This window comes from Rhinolophus sinicus, chromosome 15 (genome assembly GCF_057876585.1).
Source record: "Rhinolophus sinicus isolate RSI-liver-muscle chromosome 15, RSI-T2T, whole genome shotgun sequence".
NCBI lineage: Eukaryota > Metazoa > Chordata > Mammalia > Chiroptera > Rhinolophidae > Rhinolophus > Rhinolophus sinicus.
Genome location: NC_142515.1, coordinates 93,839,613 through 93,863,153, shown reverse-complemented (window position 1 = coordinate 93,863,153; position 23,541 = coordinate 93,839,613). Strand labels below are relative to the sequence as shown.

The 23,541-nt window shown below is 47.5% G+C and overlaps 1 protein-coding gene across 3 annotated transcripts in view; it reads right to left on the bottom strand.

Moving 5' to 3' along the window:
• The window catches only part of DPYSL2 (dihydropyrimidinase like 2), a 110,046-nt gene that overhangs the window by 10,485 nt on the left and 76,020 nt on the right, over window positions 1–23,541 (bottom strand). For all 3 annotated transcript variants that reach the window (XM_019714962.3, XM_019714985.3, XM_019714978.3), the window contains exons 4-10: window positions 19,420–19,584; window positions 17,112–17,173; window positions 16,517–16,597; window positions 15,886–15,954; window positions 10,616–10,736; window positions 1,904–2,060; window positions 1,299–1,440 (exon numbers count right to left, since the gene is read on the bottom strand). In XM_019714962.3, the coding sequence (XP_019570521.1) occupies window positions 1,299–1,440; window positions 1,904–2,060; window positions 10,616–10,736; window positions 15,886–15,954; window positions 16,517–16,597; window positions 17,112–17,173; window positions 19,420–19,584 (797 nt within the window). The remainder of the gene's footprint in view (window positions 1–1,298; window positions 1,441–1,903; window positions 2,061–10,615; window positions 10,737–15,885; window positions 15,955–16,516; window positions 16,598–17,111; window positions 17,174–19,419; window positions 19,585–23,541) is intronic.

The window sequence follows — 23,541 nt, the reverse complement described above, 5'->3', positions numbered from 1 at the left end:
CGGTGATGGAGGACATTTGTATCTTGATTGCCCTGGTGCCTACACGAATCTACATAGGACCAAAGGACACAGAACCAAACGCACACGTTGCACCCTTGTCAGTCTCCAGGCTTTGATATCGTACTATAATTATGTGAGACGCAACCATGGGAGAGAATGGGGAAAGGGTACACATCCCCTCTGTGTCCTATTTTTATAACTTCTTCTGAATCTATAATTATTTCAAAGTGAAAGTAAAAAATAAAAAAAAAAAAGCTGACGGGGCTGCAGTGCCTCTTCAGGAAACATCATTTGGCTTGAATGGCTGTCCTTTTCAAAGATACAGGCATAGACCTAGGCGTCTAGTCTAGCCCACCCAGGAGTCTTAGCCCCGATTCTGGGTTTCCGCAGCCACAGGTGCCAATTGTGTTTCCTCACATCCTTCCTGCACCTTCTGATGCCTACGACTTCCTTTAAATACAGAATTTTTACGAAACGGCTGCATATCTCAGTTGGGAAACCTACTCCAAAGCTAGTAGAAAAATGAGCAAAGGAAATGAGCAGGTTTTGAGAAAGCGAAAAATACAAATGGCTCATAAGCATATGTAAAAAAAAAAAAATAATCACTCTAATGAGTAACTGAAGAGACTAAATGTAAAATAAAATTCACCCATCAAATCAGTAATATTTTGGTTTGGGGAGGGTAACACCAGTTTGGACCTTGTAGAAGAAACTGGGGGATGCCATACAGTGCTGACTGCATACAAATTGATGCAATCTTTCTAGAAGGAATGTTGACAATACATATCAAAAGCCTTAAAAACATGCACACCCTTTGACCCAGCAATACCACTTGTAGAAATTTCTCCTACAAACATAATTAAAGACATGTCCAAGGATGTTCATCCCGGTAACAAAATCAGAAACATAAATATTCAAAGAACTGCACATGAATTCCATTTCAGCATTAAAATGAAATGGTCCGCTATTAAAAACCAAGAGTTTCAAGTATATTTAAGGATGTAAAGACTTTTTCATAATATACTGTTTTAATAAAGCAGCCCACAAAATAGTATGTATGCTGCCAATGTTCTTTACACACTCACACACGTACATAACATATACACACATATGGAATGTTAAGTAGGAAACGATCTCTAAGGAGTGGTCTTGGAAACCTAAGATATATTGTCACACAAGTACCAGCTTCTAGAATTTTCTCAGCTGACATTTCAAGATCTACATGACACCCATGGCCCTCAGATGAGGAGGCAGGAGAAAGGCGAGACCCACCCATGAGTGACATCACTGCTCCTTACCACAGCCTTGTCCCAGATGACGGACATCCGCTCCTCCGTGCCATTGGTGCCTTCAGGGATCAGGGTGAAGTTGTCCTTTCCTACAGCCTTCTGGGCAGTGTTGAACGTACAATGGCCACTCCCAGTAACCTGGAGATCTCCACTAGAAGGAAAATATATAAGTGGCTTTTCTCTTCAAATCATCAAATTTGAACATGGTTTTTTGATGTGTCAGGCCACTGACCGTTTTTGAAATACCCTTTCCTCCCCTCAGGAGACGGGTAATTTGGGAAGATATGACATGATACTGAAGCTTCATTATAATGCTGTGCCCCTAAATCTATGTTGTGAGGTGTCTTATGGGTGACAATGCACCACAATGGAATCCTTTTGATACCTCATTATCCCCTTTGGTTGACCTTCAAAATGGCCCAAGTTTTTATTCAGAATTCCCCCTCAGAAAAGTGTCAAAGTGATAATCTCCAGTTCCTATCTGTTGACCTGAGTTTGGAGAATAAGGGTCTGTTTGCAAGCCTGCTTTCGCCCACCATGTTATAACCCACCAGGTCATTTGTGTCTGAGGGAAGACTGAGAATGCAAAGTGTGAACAAGTCTCCAAGACTCACCAGGACAGCAAGGAGTTCAGAAAGTCCGGAGTGGTCGGGTCGGGGCTCAGGGGTGGGGAGGTAACAAAAGCAGCAGCCTTGGCCCAGTTCTTGCTCCAGTAGTGGGAGCCATCAGTTCCCAAGCTGGCAGTGATAGGCTCGCCATACACCACGGTTCCTGACAAACAAGACAACAAAGCTGAGTATGATACAATGAGGGAGAAGGGAAACCACCCTTGTTGGGAGCAGCTACCTACCCAGCAGCATGACAAGGGCTCTCAGGTAAGGACACTGATGCCAGACGAGGTAAAATACGTCAGCCAGCCAAAGTCATCGATCCAACATGTGCTCCCTAAGATTGCATCTTTAGCTCCTGCTCTCCTAACTCACCCCAAACAGTCCACCTTCTACATTGTTGATTCCCAAATCTATTATTAGGTTGGTGCAAAAGTAATTGCTGTTTAAACGGTTAAAAATAATTGGGGAAAAAACAACACTATTATTTATCTTGGCACCAACCTAATAACAATCTCAGACTGCATTCCAGCACCCAGTCCCAAGTGCCATCTAGACTCTTATTTTGGAGTGACCCATGGCATCTCAAACTTAACCTCCAAACACTCACCAAACACTCATCTTGCTCTTCCAACATCTCCTATCCCCCCTTCTCAGTGTCTAGTTCTGGCTAATGGGCTGAGAGAGGAAATCAGATGTGATGCCAGTGGGCTGAAGCATTTGAGAGCAAGCACACATCTGCCCAAGCAACAGCCTGGATCCCTGAGTCACCACCTGAAGGCAGCTGCCCTTAGCGCCACCAGATTCACAGGCGATGTTGTAAGAGTGAGAAATAAAGGACTGCGCACATTTATGCCACAAAGATTTCAGTTTCCGGAAGCCTCATCTAACTGAATTAATACATTGCCATGAAAGAAATGTCAGTTCCCTGATGCTCAAATCATGTCCTCTTCTCTGTCCATTCATGTGCATGCCAGTAAGGTGGCCTATATCCACTGACTGCCAATGCTTTAGTGCTTTAAATACATCCTTTCCTTTCCGAAACTCCACATACCTTCCCTTAATTCAGGCCTTCATCATTTCTCCCCAGCTCATTCCAACAGAGCCTCCCAGTTTAGATTTATTTTGCTTTCCCAACCTTCTTCCCCATCTCTCCATTCATTCTCCATGACACGTCCAGAGTGATCTTCCTAAAACATAACCTTCCCAGACCATTGTCATGCATAAAGTCCTCCCAAGGAGCTTTCTGCCTTTAAGGACAGAAACAAACTCTTCACGGACACATCTGATGCCCTTAATTGTCCAGCCACCTTTCAAAGCTGATATCCTTTTTCACATATTCCAAAACTCAATCCCATCCTCCACTCCAATAATCCAATAATCACCCCATTTTGAATTTTTTGATTTTCCACTAGATGGAGAGACCCTGAAGAAAATACATCAGACTGCACATACTAGGTACTCAATAAATGTGTGTCACATTAAATACAAGGTACCATCTTTTATTAACGAAAGGCATCACTGCCGGAATTTGATGGCAGGACAGCCTTACCACCATCAGGAATTCACCTCTCTTCACCTCCCCCCCATCACAGGGCTACCCCCCAAAGTCCTGCCAAATGTTCTCTTTGCTCCAAACACAGGGCCCTCAGGGCCAAACACTTCTCAGTCAGGAATGTGTGTTCTTTCCTCTCCACAGCATTTTCCAAGGCCTTATCTCTCGATAATAAACCACAACACTCTCTATGTTGCACTCACCATTCAGAGCTGGCTCCTGGAGCTGCCCCTCCAGCCTCAGGAATTTCACAAAGGAGTCCCTGTTCAGCCAGGGAGTGTTAGAGGCCAGAGCAGGCAGCTCACGTGGGGAAATCAGTAATGATCCCGAAGCAGGATGGAGGGCTCCAAATCCCGGGGAAGCCTCACCCAGAAGGAAGCCCCCAGGAGGAAAAGGGCCAATGCTCAGAGTCACCTGGAAGGTGTCCTGGGTTCCCGAGCTATACAAAGCCTCCCAGGCAGGATTTTGGGAGCCAGCTGGGCAGCTGCACAGACCGCCCCAGCTCACCCCAAACTGGAAAAACACCGCATAATGAGAAGGCCTCGGCTGCTGCCAAGTCGGCTTATGAAATGCAAATGTCTGAGCAGGACCCAGGGTTCTCACAGGACCTCCACTCCCTGCTTCGGTTTGAGCCGGAACTGGCTGAGTTGATTGTGGCTCTTCTAACCAGCCAGGTCTGGAGGTCCCGCTGGCTATTGTCTGAGCACAAGGGTGAAGTTGGGGCAAGTCATTAGGAAAACAAAGGACTCCTAATCCCAAAGGTTTCCTGGTTTTATAGACAGGAGAAAGTTCAAGAGCAGAACTGCTTGGAGGGAAAGAGTGGCTTTGCCGGTCTTTGAAAATCCTTGGACAAGCATAAACAGTTTCCTGATTTTCCTGTAACTTGCTGGTGTTCGTCCTCTCCCTGGATCTGCAATTCAGTCCTGCTTTGGAAACTTGAGTACAAGGAGGGGCTGGTTCCTGGATGGCGTCCTGAATCCCACACACGTGAGTGCCCTTGACTGTGGCCTTCATCTCACTCTGAACTACAACTGTGATGGGGTGGAGAGCTGGTGCACAGGGGCTGGGTCCCGTTCTCCATGCACAGAACATGTACCTCAACACAAAGGAATGAACTTGGCCTTTAGCCTCTGGAAAACCGAGAACTGGGTTGGAGCTTCAAGGTCACGGCTGACCAGATCTGCCTCTTTAGACCAAGGCTGAGCCAGGACTCCTGGGGCGGGGCCCAGCTGAGATGGAGGCACTTGGCGAAGGAAGAAGGCACCTTGCGGCTCATATCTGTTTTGCCCTGTTCGAATTGCAGGGGATTCAGAGGTCCTTGCTGTCTTTTGGTTTATTTATTTTCTTTAGCCCACAAAGGCACTGCAGGAGTTAAACCATTCTATGGGCGACTGCAGGTGAGGGCTCTGCCTCCCAGCACCAATGGCCTACAGCCACCCCAGGGCTGCTCTCCCCATTTTATAAATAGCCGTGGATACCAAAATCTGACAGCATTGCCCACATGTAGGCCCCTGACTGGGACAGTGATTGGGACACACATACACACACTTCTGGACCTCCGTCAGGCCACAGATACCACTGAACTGCATGCCAGAAATAATTACCATTAATAATAATGAACCGTAGAATAGGTTTAATTGGCCTTTCTGCACTCCTCTAAACACACTCTGATCCTTTCTTGGTGGAGGTTAGACCTTTATGATTTTCTTCTCCAGGGAAAGTCTAAACTGAAAGATGTGACCCCCAAGCCAGCCTCGGGCAGGCTTTCTAGGGCAGTCAGGAACTGCAGGGGACTTTGGTTTAATTGGCCTTTCTGCACTCCTCTAAACACACTCTGATCCTTTCTTGGTGGAGGTTAGACCTTTATGATTTTCTTCTCCAGGGAAAGTCTAAACTGAAAGATGTGACCCCCAAGCCAGCCTCGGGCAGGCTTTCTAGGGCAGTCAGGAACTGCAGGGGACTTTGGTTTAATTGGCCTTTCTGCACTCCTCTAAACACACTCTGATCCTTTCTTGGTGGAGGTTAGACCTTTATGATTTTCTTCTCCAGGGAAAGTCTAAACTGAAAGATGTGACCCCCAAGCCAGCCTCGGGCAGGCTTTCTAGGGCAGTCAGGAACTGCAGGGGACTTTGGGGGTGGTGTGTATTCACAACGGGCCTGAGAAATGTTTGACAGCTCCCTCTCGTCTCAGAAAGCATGTTCCAGAACCAACAGCCAGGGCCTATCCATGGGTAACCCTGTGAGATTTTGGTACCAAGAGTGTTTCTAGAGGAAGAGAATCGAAGTTTTCTGAATAGGTCTGGGGGTTCTGGAACTGACTCTCTGATCTGATTTGATTTAAAGGCATGACTCATTTCTACTAGCACTGGTAGTCCGAAGCGTGTTGGGGCAACAGAGACGCACAAATATCACCACGGGAGACTCCTAATCAAGTAAACACATATCGTACGAGGCAATGTTTGAGCTGACCATGTATTTGATACCTTAGACCGTTTTTGTCAAACTGAGTATAATGAGATTGGCTGGTTATTCCTAATTATGTAGGACAAAGCGAGGAAAGAAAGCATGAGCTCAGGGATTCAAACTCCCGGCCCAAGTGCGGCACCAAGGACCCCAAAGTTTCTGCCTGTCCTGAAGGAACTCCTCATCTGCAGTAGCCTCAGAATTCAGATGGCTGAAAACCAAACCCGAGCTCTCATCTTGCAAGTGGCTGCATTACAATGCAAATTGAATTCCCAGTGTCTCAGTGTCTTTTGTTCAAGGGAGGGCATTGATTGGGAAGGAATTCTGCCTCCAGACAGCCTTGGAACTCCAGCTGTAACATCAACTCTTTGCTGTAGGCCCAAACCTGTAGGCCCACCCTGAAGATTTCAGACTTGCCAGCGCCTACTACTGCATGAGCCGATTCTTAAGATCAATCCCTCTCTCTCTCGCCCTCTATTATTGTTCTATTTATTGGTTCAGTTTCTTTGAAACGTCCTGACTACCAGATTTTGGTGAGATTTTATGACATTCACAAGCCAACGCATATGCCACTCTGGGTTCAAGAATGCTAGGCTGTGCATGAGCTTAACACCACGGATTCATTCCCAGGTTGGGGTGGTCCTCACCACCCCATGACCACATGCCTCAGTCATTCCTATTGACCCACAAGGCACAGAAGCCTTGCCTCGGTTTGGGTTCCCAGGGTTGAACATCCAGGCACCAGATGTTCTGAACGGTTCTGCATCTGGGTGATGGGGGTGGGTGAGGAGGAGGCTGGAGAAGGTTGTCCGCCGGATGAGCTCACCAGGCACTGCCTTCGCGCTCCCATCCACACATGGAAGGCATCAGGAGCCACACCGGACACTCCGTGGAAAGAGAGCTGGCCAGGAGTACAGAACCCCGGGTTCTATTTCCCATGGGATAGATGATCTTGGGCAAGATATTCAATGTCCACATTCAGGTTCTCTTTCGTGACATAAGCCTATTAAATGGACCAACGTCTAAGTTCTTTTGAAGAGTAAAAATTGCTCAGGGTGTTCTGATGCTGGCTGTGTTTTCATTTCCTTCTCTGCAGAATGGGGTTGATGACACACTGTCCTGCCAGATGGCACAGAAGGAAGGAGGCAGCATGTGCAGCGCTGTCTCTGGGGGGCGAGGAAGACACATGCGGACGGTCGTGTTGGGTCAAGCAGGCATGTGAAAATAGTTCTCATTTACATTTTATCTCATATCCTTGCTTACCCAAACACCTCCTGTCTTAGTTTAGGACCAGCAGGTCTCTGGGTGGGGAGTTCACGGGATCAATAAGAGAAGAGGTAGGGTTATGATTTTTCAACACCTGCCATTTTCAGAGAAATGGTGAGTCCCCCCCTTACGTAGCCTGAGACAGGCAGGGTGAGTGTCTGTAAACAGCGGTGCATTCCTCTGTGCTGTAACCATCTTGGCTGCACTTCTCTGATAATATTGACCATTTGCCATTGTGACTTTCTGCCCATGTGTCCCTCCCCTGCTAGTGAAGGATTTAAGGGCTGGGACCATTTCTCATGTCTGGCACAAAGGCTTGAAGTATCACATCGTAAAAATCAAAGTAAATAGTAAAAGTTCATGAATGAATGACGATCTCTCCAATTCACAGAGGAAGAAACGAAGCAGCAGGTAGTTGGCCGTGCCTCACACTTGTCTTCAGGGGCCGGAAGAACCCGCGTGAAGAAACAAAGAATCCTTAGCAGGAAACCCTTGCCCTAGGTCAGCAGACATCTTTGCTGTGCTTTTCTAAGCAGCCCTTCATCATTAATCGTATCAGTAGTTGGTACAGTTATTACATACGTCTTTATGAACAGTATCTCATTTACGCATCACCATCACCCTGTGAGATGAGTCACCATTACTACCCTCCCTTTGCAGGTGGGGAAATAAGACCTGAAGGTGATACGGAACCTGCCCAGCATCACATGCTAGTGCACAATGGACCTGGGATTTGGTCCAGGACAGGATACTGATCCCGGAGCGCTAACACTTAACACAGCCTTATATTGTTTTTCTTCTCGGTCCATATTATCCATGGCAGTGCTGGGTGCCAGCCTCCAGTTTTACAGGGTTTGTTGAGGAACTAAACCCCAACGGATACCGACAAGGAGATGGTCGCAGCATTCCCCATATTAAAATAATCTCAAAGCATGACGTCAGTCAGATATTAACATGGATATTCATGGCCTGACGTCAGATGCCTGATGATCAAGGCCCAATTCTACCATTCAGCAGCTCTGAGCTTTAGTTTCCTTAGCTGCAAAGTAAAACAAAGGACAAAACTCCCTGTCTCGGGCCACCTCCCCAAGTTGTTGTGTAGTTCTAGCAAGATGAAAAGACTCTTAAGCGCCTACAATGCAAGCTAGGGTTTCCCATGCGTGCTCATTAGCACCGGAATGCACTGGAAATTCTTTCCTGGAAGCTCAGGTTCCTCTAAAAGCAAAGGCTTCTAAGGACTGGAGAGTAAGAGTCTGAATGCAAGAGCCACCCTAAGAACCATGATGCGGGCACAGTTAGACTCACACCTGGAAGGTTCTGGAACAAATAGACTAAAATAGACCCTTCATCGTGCTCACCCCCCAGGAATCACACAGGATCAAAGTCTTAAAAACAGATGGAAATCATCAGGCACTGAGTCACAGAGTATTAGAGTGGAACTGGACTGTATAACACACTCCAGCTCCACATCTTCAAGTGGGGAAACTGAAGCATGCAGAGAAGGAGCTCCACCACAGCGGGCAGGGCTGGTTCAGACCTCAGTGCTCTGCAAACCAGACCAGGGCCAGCTCCACCTGCCCGACCCAGGTCTGGTGAGAGACCCTACTCATCCATCCTTCAATCTGGGCAAGTCAGAGTCTGAATTGGAAAACAAGGCCTCAGTTTTTAAATTATGTTAAATTGAATGTTTAATTACATTAAAGTTATGTTAAAATATTCAATTTTTTTGTTTCGTATTATCATCTGGGTACAGCATGGTTGCTGAAAAAAAGCCATACCCTATCTTCCCCTTTTCAGACACTGTGCCCACTGTCCCCACGCAACGTGGAACTCCTGTGACTAGTGTTGGGTGCTGAGGGGTTCCCACACTTGCCCAGGTGAGGGAGGGTCACCAACAGTCATCATCCACAATGTCTCCTAGACAAGTGAAAGCTTATTCTGAACAGACGATCCTATTTCAGAGGAATGTTTATTTTTAAAAGGCAGTTACTTCCAGCTGCCAGGAGAGGGCAGACTTCCAGGAAGATGGCAATGCAGCAACCATAGTGTTTCCCCCAAAATAAGCCCTAGCATGATTTTTCAGGATGACATCCCCTGAACATAAGCCCTAATGTGTCTCTTGGAGCAAAAAATAATATAAGACCCGGTGTTATTTTCGGGGAAACATGGCATTTGACGCAGAGCCTGAGGATAGAGACCCCAGGAGAGTTCCAGGGAAGAGGGGCCATCTGGAAGCCACACTCTCTTGGGACCAGCTGAATCAGTGGTCACTGAGCAATGTGATCTAGGTCTTGCATCAAGTCACCCACCAGTGAAGAAATCCTACAGTCTTCCTTCTCCACGTGGATCCCATCCCGCAGAACTAGAAACCGAATCACAGACGTCAAACTGCTCCCATACTGACAGAGAAGGAGGGACGCAGAAAGAGAGACAAAGGGATAGAAATGAAAAAGAGACCAAGAAAAAGATACGGAGACCAGGAGAAAATGGGACAACAACCAAGAGAGTAATGGAGACATGCAGATGGAGAGTGAAACAGAACAAGAAAGAGAGAGAAATGGAGACATACAGAAATGGAGAGGTCCAGAGAGACAAAAGAGTGGAGGACATAATGTGGAAGAAAGGATGGAAGAAGAGAAGAAAGGAAGGAGGGACAGAGGGCCCTTGTATGATATTCACGTTCCCATCAGGCCAAGAGCCACCCTCAAAGTCCACTACTGGTGAGCAGGCTCTCTGTGTGTGAAGGTACACTCCCAAGCACAGAACACATGGTGTGATCATCCAAACTCCTTGCCAAGGGCAGGTTTACAGCAGAGCTCTGCTGCATCCATAATAGATAAGGTGGCCCACGGAACAGCCTCTGGAAGCAGCGCTGGAAGCTGCACTTAGTAAATTAGTTTCCAAGAACATTCTTGATGGACTCCCAGTAACACGAGAGCCAGGCTCAGCCCCGAATATATCAATATAATTTACAGGGAGTGACTTGAGCCCCAGGAGACCTGGATTTGATGGGGCCAGGGCAACATCCCCTCCCCCACACCCCCACAAGTTTCTCTTACTTACCCCAGTGGATATCACTACCAGCCACGAAGGGAAATGCATTTTGCAATAGGAAGTTTCCCAGGATGCTGATTCTGTGGCAGATGAAAACTGATGTCATCTGTGTATGTGCCTAGTGTATTTAGACTGCATCAAATTAAACTCAACCTTTCTATAGAAGGCGGGCAGGAGAAAAATGTGCCTGCCCACCCACTTCTTGCTGTGTGGCTTTAAATAGACACTAACAAGGCCGCAGCGGCGGAACAGAGGGAGAAACTGGAGCTCCCTGCCTCACTGAGCTGTAATTAGGTTAATGCTGGCACGTGATGAAAGCAGCTTACTTGGCATGAGGGTCTGGAAAAGGAGCCCACAGTCAGACAGCCCGTAACGCTTACCCTTTTTCCGAGCCTGGGCAATGACTTCGGCAGCGCTCTTGCTCATCACCTTGGTGACGTACAGGGGGCAGTTGGTCTGGTTGGCAATGGTAATCGAACGATTCACGGCTTCAGCCTCGACCTACAGAAGAGCATCTGAACATGAGAACTGTGCCCACTCCACGAGCGCACCTTTACCCTCCACCCACCAAGAAAGGCTAAGATGAATGGGAGACCACTGTGCCACAAGGTGCTACCCTCCATGGCACTGCAGGAGGGCGATGTGACCTGCCCAGAGTCACCCCACATTGACTGCTTGAAATCAGGGGGCATTCCTTCCTGGCCCTTCTGAGTGGTTCTCAGTCTGGTCGGCAGGCCTGCAATGTTAGCATCAGCCTGGAATCTGTAAGAAATGCAGATTCTCGGGCCCTGCCACAGACCCACAGGATCTGCATCTCTTGGAGGTGGGACCCAGAAATGTGGGTCTAACAACTCTATATGGTTTTCATGCTTGCTAATGTCTGAGAACCACCATGCACGGAAACATCGTTCCCAATTTGGTGCATTCATTGCCATGGCGTGGTCATGAGGCAAGACCCTCAGGGATGTGACTTTTGCACTGAGTTTCTGTCCGATGCACACAGAGGAAGCCAGCACCACCCAAGGAACAATGCGACCTCACAGGGCTCTGGGAACGGAGCAGGCAGTGCTTGTGCAAACCAAAGGCCCTCTGTATGTGAAACACGACCATGGCCAGCCACAGACTGGTACGACCTTCGGCCCGAGATGGGAAAGAGCTGCTCCAATTAATAATCTGATTCTTTAAACCTGATGTTTCAATGGATGATATTTCAAAGACCCCACGTGATGACTGCTAAATACTTTATCAGGTAAGACTACATAGATCAAATTATATCTTACACAGGAATCAGCCATGGGCAACTCAAAGAGCAAGTAAGATTATGGAACCACAGAGCTCAAAAAAGTCTTTTGCTTCCTCCCAAATGCTGGCAAAAGGCTGTAGCTTCAACTCTTTAAGGAAAGGGGCTGGGTCTTACTTGTATTTTTGTATCCTGCATGCCCCACCACCCATAGGTCCCAACGTCGTGCCCAGGACACAGCAGGTGCTCAAAACTGTTTACTGAACAAATAAATGTCTTCATGTTAATGGTTAACACGAGGCTATTCCATAAAGAGCTGCTATTTTTCACAAGAAATGACTGAACTCCTAGCTCCTTTCAGGCAACAAATATGTGAAGAGACATGTCTAGAAATCTAAAGGCAAACCAAATGGCTCTTGAAAAAGCTCATTAAACATCCAAATGTTTTTAATTCCTGGAATAGCTGAACGATTCGCGCTTTCTCTCTCTCCTTGACTCCAGCGACAGCCGAAGTGCCTCTGGCCCGGGCAGCAGAGAGAAGGGACATCCTACATCCCTGTGGTCACCTCAACAGTCCACAGTCAAGCGAGAGAAGGACTCCATGAGCATCCTCGTCGCTTTCCAGTGGTGCCAGTGACTTCTCAATTTGCTGTCCCAACCCAGACACTCTGAAAGTGAACAGAGGCACTATTCATCATTGTATGGGAGCCATGGGTGGGGACCAAGCTGTCCTGGGTGAACTGGAATGCGTAATCATCCTATTTAGGGAGTAAATGGAGTGAAAGTACCAGTTCTATCCCAGCCCTACCCTGGGAGCGCTGGCTGCCATGAAGACGCTTTGGACTGAAGAATCCGGGCCCCAGGGCCTGTCTGGATTCACTCATCCTGTGTGAGCTGAGTTCTGACCCGCCTCTTGCCCCAGCCCTGCACAGGCCTGGCATGAGGAGGGCAGAGGCTGCACTCCAAGGTGACCTCATGGAGACAGAAGGTCATGTAAACCCCAGCTCTCCACGTTCCACCCAGAACCATGGAAGGAGCCACATCTGACCCTTCTGTGTGTGTGTAGGTGTGTGCCTCTGACATACAACATCAAGTACCTTGCCCACACGGAGCTCTGCTTTACATATTTACCAAAATTGTATTACTGTGGAAACATAAAATCTTATTTGCCTCCTTAAAGAGCTATCCGGGATTTGGAGGGGTTCCCGAGCCCTGCTTTCTGATTGTTAAAGATGAGGCACCCCAAGGTCCGGAGAGGAAAGCAAACTATACAGGAACATACAACAGTGTCAACACACACGCCAGCACCGGGACACACAGCGGTCAGCACACAACACACCCTTTGCGGCCCAGCACCCCAGGAGTTTGCACATCCCAACCACGCCTCTCTGAAGGGCCCCGTTAAGAAGTTCCCTTCTCTGTTAAGAATTCTTCGCTCTCACCTCCTCCTCGTCCCTACTCTCTTCCCAGAGACAGAGTCTTAGGACTGTACCTTGCTCGGAGCCCTCACCTTCGATCCTACTCAGGTACTTTCCATCTCCCTCTTTGTTCCTTTCAGAGGGGGTCTCTTCCTCATTCCGCTCTCTGCCCCCCCGCCACTGGCCCTCAACTGTCATGCGTGCTCGGGCACCATGCATGGATAGGTGGTTTCTAGATTTCTGCATTCTCTCCGTCTCCCTTTCAATCTTCTCAGCTGAAAACTGCAGAAAACCCTGCAGAATCAGCTCAGAAGGTGATCACCCTGGAAAGCAGAAAGAAGAGAAAGCCCTCACAAGCAGCCTCTTGTGAGGTGAGAGGACCTTCCCAAGGAGCCAAAATCTTCCGATATTGGGGCGTTCCCGGATCTTTCAGCCGCCAAAGGAGCCTCTGTAACCCACTGCTGTGGATTGTGAAACCCTCCGTGTAACAACTGCTATCAGACAGGTCTCCTATGTTAATCATGGACACTTGGGCTTGATTTCTGTGGTCAAAATAGCAATCGGGAAAATGTTCTTCTGCTAGCTGTGGCCTGTTCAGTGAGCCCAGGGCTGGCTTTGTGTTGTTTTCAGGTTTGCAGGGATCTGGGGATGCCAAGAAGACAGCAGGAGAAAGGAAAGCAAACCCCACGAAGACTCTAAAAATTAAGTGTGTGGCTCTCAGAAGTAGCCCCATGTAACAGGGTGTGTGGCATTTGCTTTCTCAGAGGCCACCTTCTTCCCACCACCTGTACAGTGTCTCCCTCACAGGATGGTTACAAAGCTGAAATGTGAACCGTCTGCGGCCTCTGGGTGCTCAGTAAATGCTGGCTCTGAATGGGGCTTGTAAGAAAAAGAAAGGTAAGCCATCATGAGAGCCCTGTCAGCCCTCTGCCTCTCCCGAGGTCCTTGCAACTCAAAGGCTTGCTCCCAAAACTGTTTCAGAGTGAACGCAGAACCAACCAATTCTGAGGACCGGGCTGAGGGCCATCCATGGCCTCTGCCATCCTTCCCACCCCGACAGTTTTATCCAGGGAAATTTAATTACAACGGCCACTGAGGCCAGCCTTAAAGGGGAAACAAAGCCACAGAAAGGAATCTTCGAGGGGTCTGTGCAAGTGAGATGGTTTCTACATGTCTGTGCATGTGTGTACATGTGCATGTGTGGATAAGCATTGCATTGTGTGAATGTGTATGTTTGCACATGTGTACACATGTACATGAGTGTGTGTATGTGTGAGCATGTGTGTATGTGTCCCCGTGTGCATGTCTATCTGTGTTTGTGTGTACACTTGTACATAATAAAACCAGCCGCAGGTGCTCTTAGCATCAACCACTGAAACTCTCCCTCTTTCCTACGAGCTGTCTCCCTGAATCACACTGTCCACCAGCCATAGTCACTGCACGACTTTCCCCAGAGCTAAAGCAGGAACCTAAGGAAGGCACCTTCAGCCTTCCTTACCCTTGTGTTGGCTCCATTTCACGTCCTCAGGATTTTAGCACACACGGGAAGGTTAGATGGTTAGGAAAGGTCCTATGGCCTGGAGAGGACCATACAATACTGAAAACTTCGTAGCTTCCGTCCTTTCATCTGGGGAGATGAACATGTCCTCAGGGCCTCAGACAGTGCTGAAGGTGCCCTGGTGTGTGTGTGTGAGACTGCTTCTGTCCAAGTGTGTAACTTGTGACAGTGTGTGTGTGTGTGTGTGTGTGTGTGTGTGTGTGTGTGTGTTTGCAGTAGAGGGCAGAACAAGAAGTGTTAAGCCCTCAATGTGTGGAGACGGTCCAAGTGGTTTCCATCTTCACTTTTCTCTGCCTCTTCCTTACATTCTTTCTGCTTCTCCAGCCTCACTCCGTCCCCAGTCTTAGGAAAAAGGCTATGGATGCCATCACCTCGCCCCCATCTCTGGCAGCCTGTTGACAGCAACTTTAATTCAGCCTCATGAATTCATTTTCTTCTTGAGGGAGCAGAACCCCTGCACCTATGGGCCCTAATGTACACACTTCCCAGATTCAGCAGAAACATCCCAGGGTTAAAGTTCTGCGATTTGGGGCCCTGGTCCCAATTCACACTCCTCTTGTTAAGAATCTCCTTCCACCTATTTCTAGAAGCAAAAATCCTAATGTTAGGCCGACATCCAGTTGCTTGGTGGTTTTATCGGCCTTTCTCTGTACCTGTCCCTTTTCCATCACTTCTTTCCTGTAAAGAGGAAGTCTGTTCCTTTCCAGGAGACTCCCCAGCGTTCTCTTTGCTTGGAGCTGCCAGACCCTCAAAAGCCCGACCTTGAGCCTTTCATTAAGGAGCCAACTCCTGAGCATTACTGAAAGGCCACAAATTCTGATCTAGAAAAACAGATTCTTCATCACATACGTTGTAAGCACCCCCTTCTAATTTAAAATCACTAGATGGTGATCTAAGACAGGGAAAACAACCTTTGTGCCAGCAAGGCCCTGGGTCTTAATTTTCCTTCCCCAATTTTGAAAGATTCTGTCTACCAAACTCTACCAATCATGTTATAACCAGATTATGTGCAGACTTACCACGGGAAAACCTACAATTCCTTTATGCTTTCTAGACATTTAGAAGAGCTTTTAGATCCCCGTGACTACGTTTCGGTGACTGGTGCAATTTTGAAGGCCCCAAGTCATGAGTCATGAAACTCAGTCTGCACGACGCTGACAAAAAGCTGTTTGTGTCTCCCCAAGAACGGGCTGGAGAATTAGAGACTGAACGAGGAGTCTTCAAGCTAAACAAGCCACACTGCTTCACCCCACGGCTCAATCTAACCCTTCATTTTGCCTGAGTAGACACACACGTGGATAACCTGTGACTTCTCAGAGGGACCAAAATCAGCATCTGAGAGCCCCATTCTCAACAGGCAGGAAGGTTGATTCTAAGCAGTTCTGACAGCCCAAGGGACACAAAGGACACATATTCCATTCAGCAGATGTTCACCTCCTCAGGCCGGCTCAGCACATGTCCCTCGGGGCCCGTGATGCCCAGGTCCAGGATCCTCTGCTGTTCCTGCAATGTTGAAAGAAAGCCAGGCAGTCAGGGAGAGCCGTACGTGTGTGTGTGCTGACCTCAGGTGGCTCTGACTGCTCGAGCACTGGGTTCAAGTTACTCAGGCAAGATGTAAAAATGGCACTGCTGACGACTCAGCCTTCATCCCAAGACCCTTGAAGAGAAGGGCTCCCAACCCTATTCCCAGTCCTTCCTGAGCTACGACCGATCAATTACAGCCTCCCAAATACACGCAGCTGCTCCCCTGAGATGCTACCATGTCTGCATGTGGGAGCCCACGGCCTCCCAGCACACACAGGCAGCTGCATCACAGCACTGAGAGAAACGATGTCTCTGTGGAAAGGGAATAAACAGGCTGTGTGTCCTACAGGACACACAGAGAAGCGTCTGCACCACCGACATTCACGCTGTCAGTGACACTGAGCACAGCACCCGAGGACAGTCACACCAGGTCCCCCTGCTTTTCCACCTGGGAGCTGAGCTACAGAAGTGGCTTGCCTTCCTTGAGCCTGCCTCTCCCGCTGTGGGTCATGCAGAAAGGATGGAGAGGAAGGCACCATACCTCTGCAATGATGTCGCCGTTCTCTGCGTGGACCTGGGCGATGGCACCGATATCCCGGATCACACTCAGTACTTCATAGATCTGAGAGAGGAAGGGGGTGGCATCAGAGCCCGGGACGTCCATCTTCCTGTTCACAAGCACAACCCTCTCCCTGGCGGCCACAGGGATCAAAAACGGCACACCTCGGCTACTTCTATCAAGTTCTGCTTTTTTTGCCATGCCCCAAGGGCAATGTTTCTGGCCACATGTGGCACAGCAAGACCTCTCAGTAATTACCAGAAGCAGGGCAACCTACAAGGAGATGGATTAGAAGGGAGAAGCTCGGAGAAGCTCATGGATGACACTGGGTCTGAGTACACCTCTTGGCCACAGTCTTAGGCTGATTCCAGAGCCTGGGGGAACACTGGTCCTGCGGGGCCAGGGCACTGGGGTCATGGCCTCCCTAAAGGGACAGTGACATCAGGGACTTCATCCACCAGTCATTTCCACGAAGCTAAGGGATGTACATACACTGGAGGCAGCTTTCAAGACAAGAGCCATGGCCCGAATATACCAAATGCCAGTCACCTTGTTCAGGAAAAGTAACTTTTCTTACCTGGGAATCCGTTAGCTGGAAGCGATCTTTGAAAGCCATGTACACGAGGAAAGAATTTACCCCTGGAGGACAGACAAAATAGACAGGTGGAGATGTGACTTTGGTAAACCAAAGAATCTGGAAGGAAATAAGAAAGCTATAATACCATGCATATGTGTGAGAGAGATGAGAGAAGGAGAAGAGAGAGACAAACAGATACAGAATGATAAAGCAAATAGGCAAAACAGACACAACTAGTAAATCTGGGAATAAGATGCAAAAGTTCTTTTTAGTATTCTTATCCTTTTTCTGTAAGTTTAAAACTGTATCAAAACTAAAAGTTGCTTGTATTTGTACACCCACACAAATACACAGCAGCATTATTCAAAATAGCCAAAGAGTGGAAGCAACCCAAGTGTCCCCTGACAGCTGAATGACTAAACAAAACGTGGCATATGCCTGCAATGGAACATCATTCAGCCTTAAGCAGGAAGGAAATTCTGACACATGCTACAAGATGAATCAGCCCGAAGGACTTCATGCTAAGTGAAGTAAGCCAGTCACAAAAAGACAAATACTGTAGGATTCCACCTTTATGTCAAATTCATAGAGACAGAAATTAGGATGAGGGTTGCCAGGAGCTGGGGGAAGGAGGGAATGGGGAGTTGTTTAATGGGGATAGAGTTTCAGTTTGAAAAGATGAAAGGTTCTGGAGATGGATGGTTGTGACGGTTGCACAACAATGTGAATGTACTTAACGCCACTGCAGTGTACACTTAGCAATGGTTAAAGTGGTAAATTTAATGTTATGTTGCATTTTACCACAATTAAACATTAAAATATTAAACACAAAAGTTTCCCCCAACTTGTTGTGACTTTTAACAAGAAAATGAATTAGAAGATCCTATCAAAAAAGATCTACAATAAGTGTGTTTTCTTCAATAAACAGACTGCCCTACATGCCAATTTTTAAGAAACATTTTTAAATAAGAAAAAAGTCTATGAATAGGACAAGCAGATGTCGTAATCCACATCCTGGCATTTTAGAGTTCTGGCCTCCCTAGGCACCAGACCAAACATCCCTGCCCAACATCCATCACGATGGTAAACAATTGTACTGACAATCTCCTAGCCCTAGAGCTTATTAATTCAAGCCACTGGGGGTGCTGGAAGCTGCCTAAATTCAAGCCTCAGGACGCCATGGCCCTCTCTCCTGCCAGGCAAGAGTTGCTTTGGTAACCCTCTTGGCTGCTTTAGAGTAGGTTCATTGTAAGTATCAAAAGTTGAAAGTTAAATCTTGGTATTCTCAAAAGTGACAAAGATCAAGGGTTAGCTATTTTCTTTCATGTGGGACCTTCATGCTAGGAACAATCTTAGAGTATCTTGTCCAATACCCTCCTGTGAGAGTTTTTTTTTTTTTTAATTGATACGCATAAAATTTAAGTGATTTTGTCCAAGCTCACACAGCTAGTTTGTGAAAGAGCAAAACTCTAGATTTTCATTCTGGGCTTTTCCTACCATATCTCTGCCTAGCAATTTCTCTCCAGCCATTCCCTCGCAGCTCCTGGAACTTTTGAGTTTAGAAGTCTCCAAACCCTAAAACAATAGGTGCTTCCCTGACAGTTAAGATCCAGTGAGGTCAACTTGTGACCCAGGAGTCAAGTCCACAGCCAAGCTCAAGGGGACCCCAGAAGATGATGTGACCTGGCAAAACCACCTTAACCCCCAAGGTTCCTGTGGACAAAAAGGTCCCTGAGGCACCTTGGGATAGTCAAGATTTCTCCAGCCTCCCTGGCAATCTTTCAGAACCCAATCCCTGGAATCCTGCTCCCCAAAATAGTTCTGCAGACCAAAAGAGAACCCTCAGGTTGTCCTAGGGGCCTCCTCACCCTTAAATCTGTCCTGGTTCTTCCAGGTTTGCAGGAAGAAGCTGCCCAAGCCCTCTACACCAGGTCCTAGGCACTCGCCTACAACTGCCCACAATCCTCACTGGGATATGCATTGTTATCCTTTGAGGGCAAATCACTCTCGTAGCCGCAACTCCCCAACCTGGGGAGGGTGCACAGTCCCCTCAAACCAGTAAGCTCTGAACAGTGGTTACATGAGAACAGGTCCCTGGGGTAAGGCTCGGGTTCTTGTATCAACGAAAACTCCCGTTGCTGCATTGGGTTTGGCCACCTCCAGTCAGCATGAGCTGCAGCCCAAGACCTCTCTCCTTGCAGGCCAGGCAGTGAGGACCGAAAGGGATCTATAAGCACCATTCACAGAGCTTGTCTTCACAGGGCTGTGCCAGCTCACAGACTGGGGGTACTGGGTCAGCACAACCTACCGTGGTCCTTCACCAGGGCCTCCATCTCCTCTTGGATGCCCTTGTGCCACTCGGTAATGTCCACGTGCAGAGAGTAGTCACAGCAGGACTTGCTGTCGGCCCATTCCCTCCACTGGTCAAAGGCGGCCAGCAGGCTCGTCCCAGGCTCTGGTACGACATGGTCAACTAGAAAAGAACAGACATTTGTCGTCATCAACAGAAACCTCAAGGGCCACAGGCCAGCAGCTGTTTTCCCATTTCAACCCTGAACAAGGCTTCTTGGGTTCAAAGTCGAGATGGTGATCTCTACAACCAGCTTCTAAGAATCCACTTAAACCAGCTGACTACCCAATAGAGAAAAAGCAGAAACTTGGCATGGCATGGTTACTCCAGTGAAACCACGCATGAACTGCCCAGATCTGATTTCCCAGCTCAAAGGCCCTGAAAGCACACACCTCGGGCACATTTCTCGGACAATGAGTCATTATGGACAATGGCGGTGTCAAATGGCCAGCCAGAGCCCGCCAAATCCTTCTTTGTGTTGATAGCTACTTGTGAGACGCCCCCCCACCAGACAAGAAGGCAAGGAACTTGAAGATACTGGACCCAAGCCAGGTAGACTGCGCCTTTTAAAAGGTCCCTGGCATATCCACTCTCTCATCACCACTCGTATTTCTGCAGCATAATACCACTTTGTAATTTAAGGGAGAGCTCTCATCTTAAGAGTTCAAAGTGTTTCAAAACTGTGGTTATTGTTATATTATTGAGCTCAGCTGATATGGAGACAGAGGACTCGAGTCAGGCCGAGCTGAGTTTGTTTCCTGGCTAAGTGCTCTTAGGTAAGCTACTTAATCTCCACTACCCTGAGTTTCTGTGCTGGTTTAAAATAGGGACATTACCTACCACAATACGCTTGTCATGAGGATTAAATGAGATAGCATATCAACTTTAAGTCACTCCCCTATTTAAATCCGCCAATGGCTTCCCCTTGCTTTTCAGATAAAGATTAAAGTCCCAAATAAGGTCTACATGATCCTGCCCAATTTGGCCTGTGACTAACTCTACAGCATCAGCCTGGTCCATCTCCCCCCTCATACTCTGCTCTCCAACCACACACAGCTGCATTTCACTTCCTACAATATCAGCCTGCTCCCTTCTGCCACAGGGCCTTTGCACATGCTGTCTCTCCTAGGTCTTGGAGCGCTCTCACCCAGTGACCAAACTGAAATGACCTGTCCAAGGTTAAATCAAACTTGGGCAACAAAGAAGATAAAACACAGGACTCTTGACGCCTTAAGCAATGAATCATTCTCCTAAATAAAATATTAGATTTTACTACACCCAAGTAAGCAGTTCTTAGCTAAGAAAATGCCAGCCCAAGCAATGCTAGTGAGCTCAGATTTCTGAAATGGATCAAATCTTGCAGATGCTGCTAAATTGTAATTAACTGAGCTTGGCTCCGTGTGTCTCAAAAATACGGACATCTAGGCTGACTTTTCTTTTGACAAAATTTACTTTTTATAAGTAGTAATATGCAATTAAATGGGTACATACATACATAGCCGGTACTGGTAATACAATGTTGTCTAATGAAAGCAATGAGGATGTGTCCTTCTGGTGTAAGTGTGTTCCATCTGTAAAATGCCTGCACAGAAACCCTGACAAAACAATTCCACTATCTCTTCTTAAATTGTGTCCCCTTTCCTCCACTTCCACAAGAAAGAAAAGAAGAGAAAAAAGGAAAGGAAAAGAAAGGGAAGGGAAGGGAAGGGAAGGGAAGGGAAGGGAAGGGAAGGGAAGGGAAGAGTTTGCAGTAATCACACTTTGGACAGACTCTCCCTAGTCACGTCCCTCTGCCCTGGCTTCATCACTTGCCTTCCTCCAAACCACTCTTCTAAGCAGTCAGAAGGACCTTAAACCTTTCATCAGATCCTGTCCTTCTCTGATTAAATCCTTCAATAGTTGTCCATCATTCTAGAATAAAATTCAAACTCCTCCCCTGGTCCTCCTGCAGATCCAGTCTTGGCCCATCTCTTCTTCGTACTGTCCCCTGTCCCTGCTCACCACCATCAGGCCACCCCTGCGGTTTTTCACCCTTTGACCTGCCCAAGTCCTCCCCACATTCATGCCTTTGCACAAACACTTCCCTCTCTGGAAATCCATTCCCCTTATTCTTTACTCAGGCATCTCCTCTTCCTCCTTCTCATCAGACTAATTGTCACCATTCCAGGGTCACAACCCCACTTGCAGTCATTTCTGTGTCAGTTTCCCTAGTTTACGCTCTGACCCCTCACTAGGACGTAAACTCCCTCAAGGCAGGGAGTGAGTACCTAGATACAGCAAGAGCTCAATAAATGTTCTCAACATTTATGGTCATTCAATAAATGAGTGACTTCCTTCCGGCTCACATTCCACCCAGCAACATGGGGTCAGGAAGGAGGTGTTCTCCTGGGAACACAACCAGATTTTCCTGCTCAATCCCATGAGTGTGTAAAAACATCTGGTGCTACGCTCCTCAAACCTCAGGGTGTATAACAGTTATCTTGAGACCTTATTAAAACACAGGTACCTTGGCCATCACCCCCGGGGATTTCAGATTCTGCAGGTCTGGGCTGGGACTTGAGAATTTGCTTTTTTTTTTTTTTTGCTTTTTTAATAAGCTCCCTGGGAGCTAACGAGTCTGCCTTTGGACCACTTGAACATCACTGATTAAGTGCAAATCTTCCCCTTTACTTCTCCTGCCACCTCCATTCACTCATGTGCATTGTACCAGGAGGGACAGTCTTACTTACAAAAAATATCAGGTTTCCTGACTGTAATACTGTGGCTTCCCTCCATATCCAGACAACTCCTAGAGTTATGAACTCTTCAAAACTCAGGACACAAACAAAGCTGACGTCTTCAGGGAAATACACATTTCCTCCAAGAGCTCACAACACTCAAGAACGTGTCCACGAAAAGCCTCCACATGTTTTCCCACAGTTCTCTTTTCATGGAAGGTCTCCGGGGAAGAGCTGTTCCAGGGAACAGGGCAGAATGTCATACTCACTTCCGGAGGAAGCTGAGATTCCCCACTGAGGACACAAGCCTGAAAACGTCTTGCCTGGAACTCACAGGCCTTTTCTCGGGTGACTGTCCTAAGCTATCTGTCCCTGCAAAAGCTTGGCTTTTGCCTTGCAGCTGACTTCTCTCCATTTGTGTAAGACAGGAGGGAAAGCTTGCCAACCCAGCCTTTCACCGTGCAGTGAAAAGAAGATGGACTTGGGGGTCACCGGGTCCCAAGTTCTAATTCTGGTTCTTGCTGCAGCACTGTTGCTGTACGTAGTCTTCAGGACCTCTATTTCTTCATATATAAACCAGGGGCATGACATGACCTACAGTGCAGGGCTGCAAGGAGTTTAAGAAAGCGTGTGGGAAAGCTCCTGGCAAAACGGCGGCCACAAACTGAGTTTTCAGCCCCTCAGGATGAGCAGGCAGAAACGCCACTGTGGTTTCAGTGGCAGTCCAGTGAATCTGTTCACAAGGGAGGGAGCCAGGAACACGCCTGAGGACAGTGGCCTGACTTTGGAGTTATAACCAGTGTCCAGAAGTGCTTTCATCTAGAAGACACCAGCTAGTTCCAAAGGACTATTACGACTTCTCTTAAAACTATCAAAGGATCCTAAATCTTTAACAACTTTATTGAAATACGATTCACAAACTATACAATCCACCCATTTAAACGGTACAATTCAATGGTTTTTAGTCTAGTCACAGAGTTGTGCAACCATCACCGCAACCTATTTGTAAAACATCACCCAAAAAAGAAACCCCTGACCCACGAGCCGTCCCTCCCTGGGCCCCCCTGGCCCAGCTACTCCCAAACCTAAGCAATCATTAAGATGCTTTCTTTCTACATAGATTTGCCTGTTCTGCACATTTCATATAAATGGAGTCACACAGTATGTGGTCTTTTGTGTCTGGCTTCTTTCACTGAGCGTAACATTTCCAAGGTTCATCCATGTTGTGGCGTGGATCAGCACTTCATTCCTTTTTATTGCTTTCAGTGGTTTTTGGTATCCTATTTTTATGTTTATTGGACACTGGCAAAGTGTTAGACACAGAGTAGGCGGGCTACTCCTTGAAAATACAATGATAGGGCTC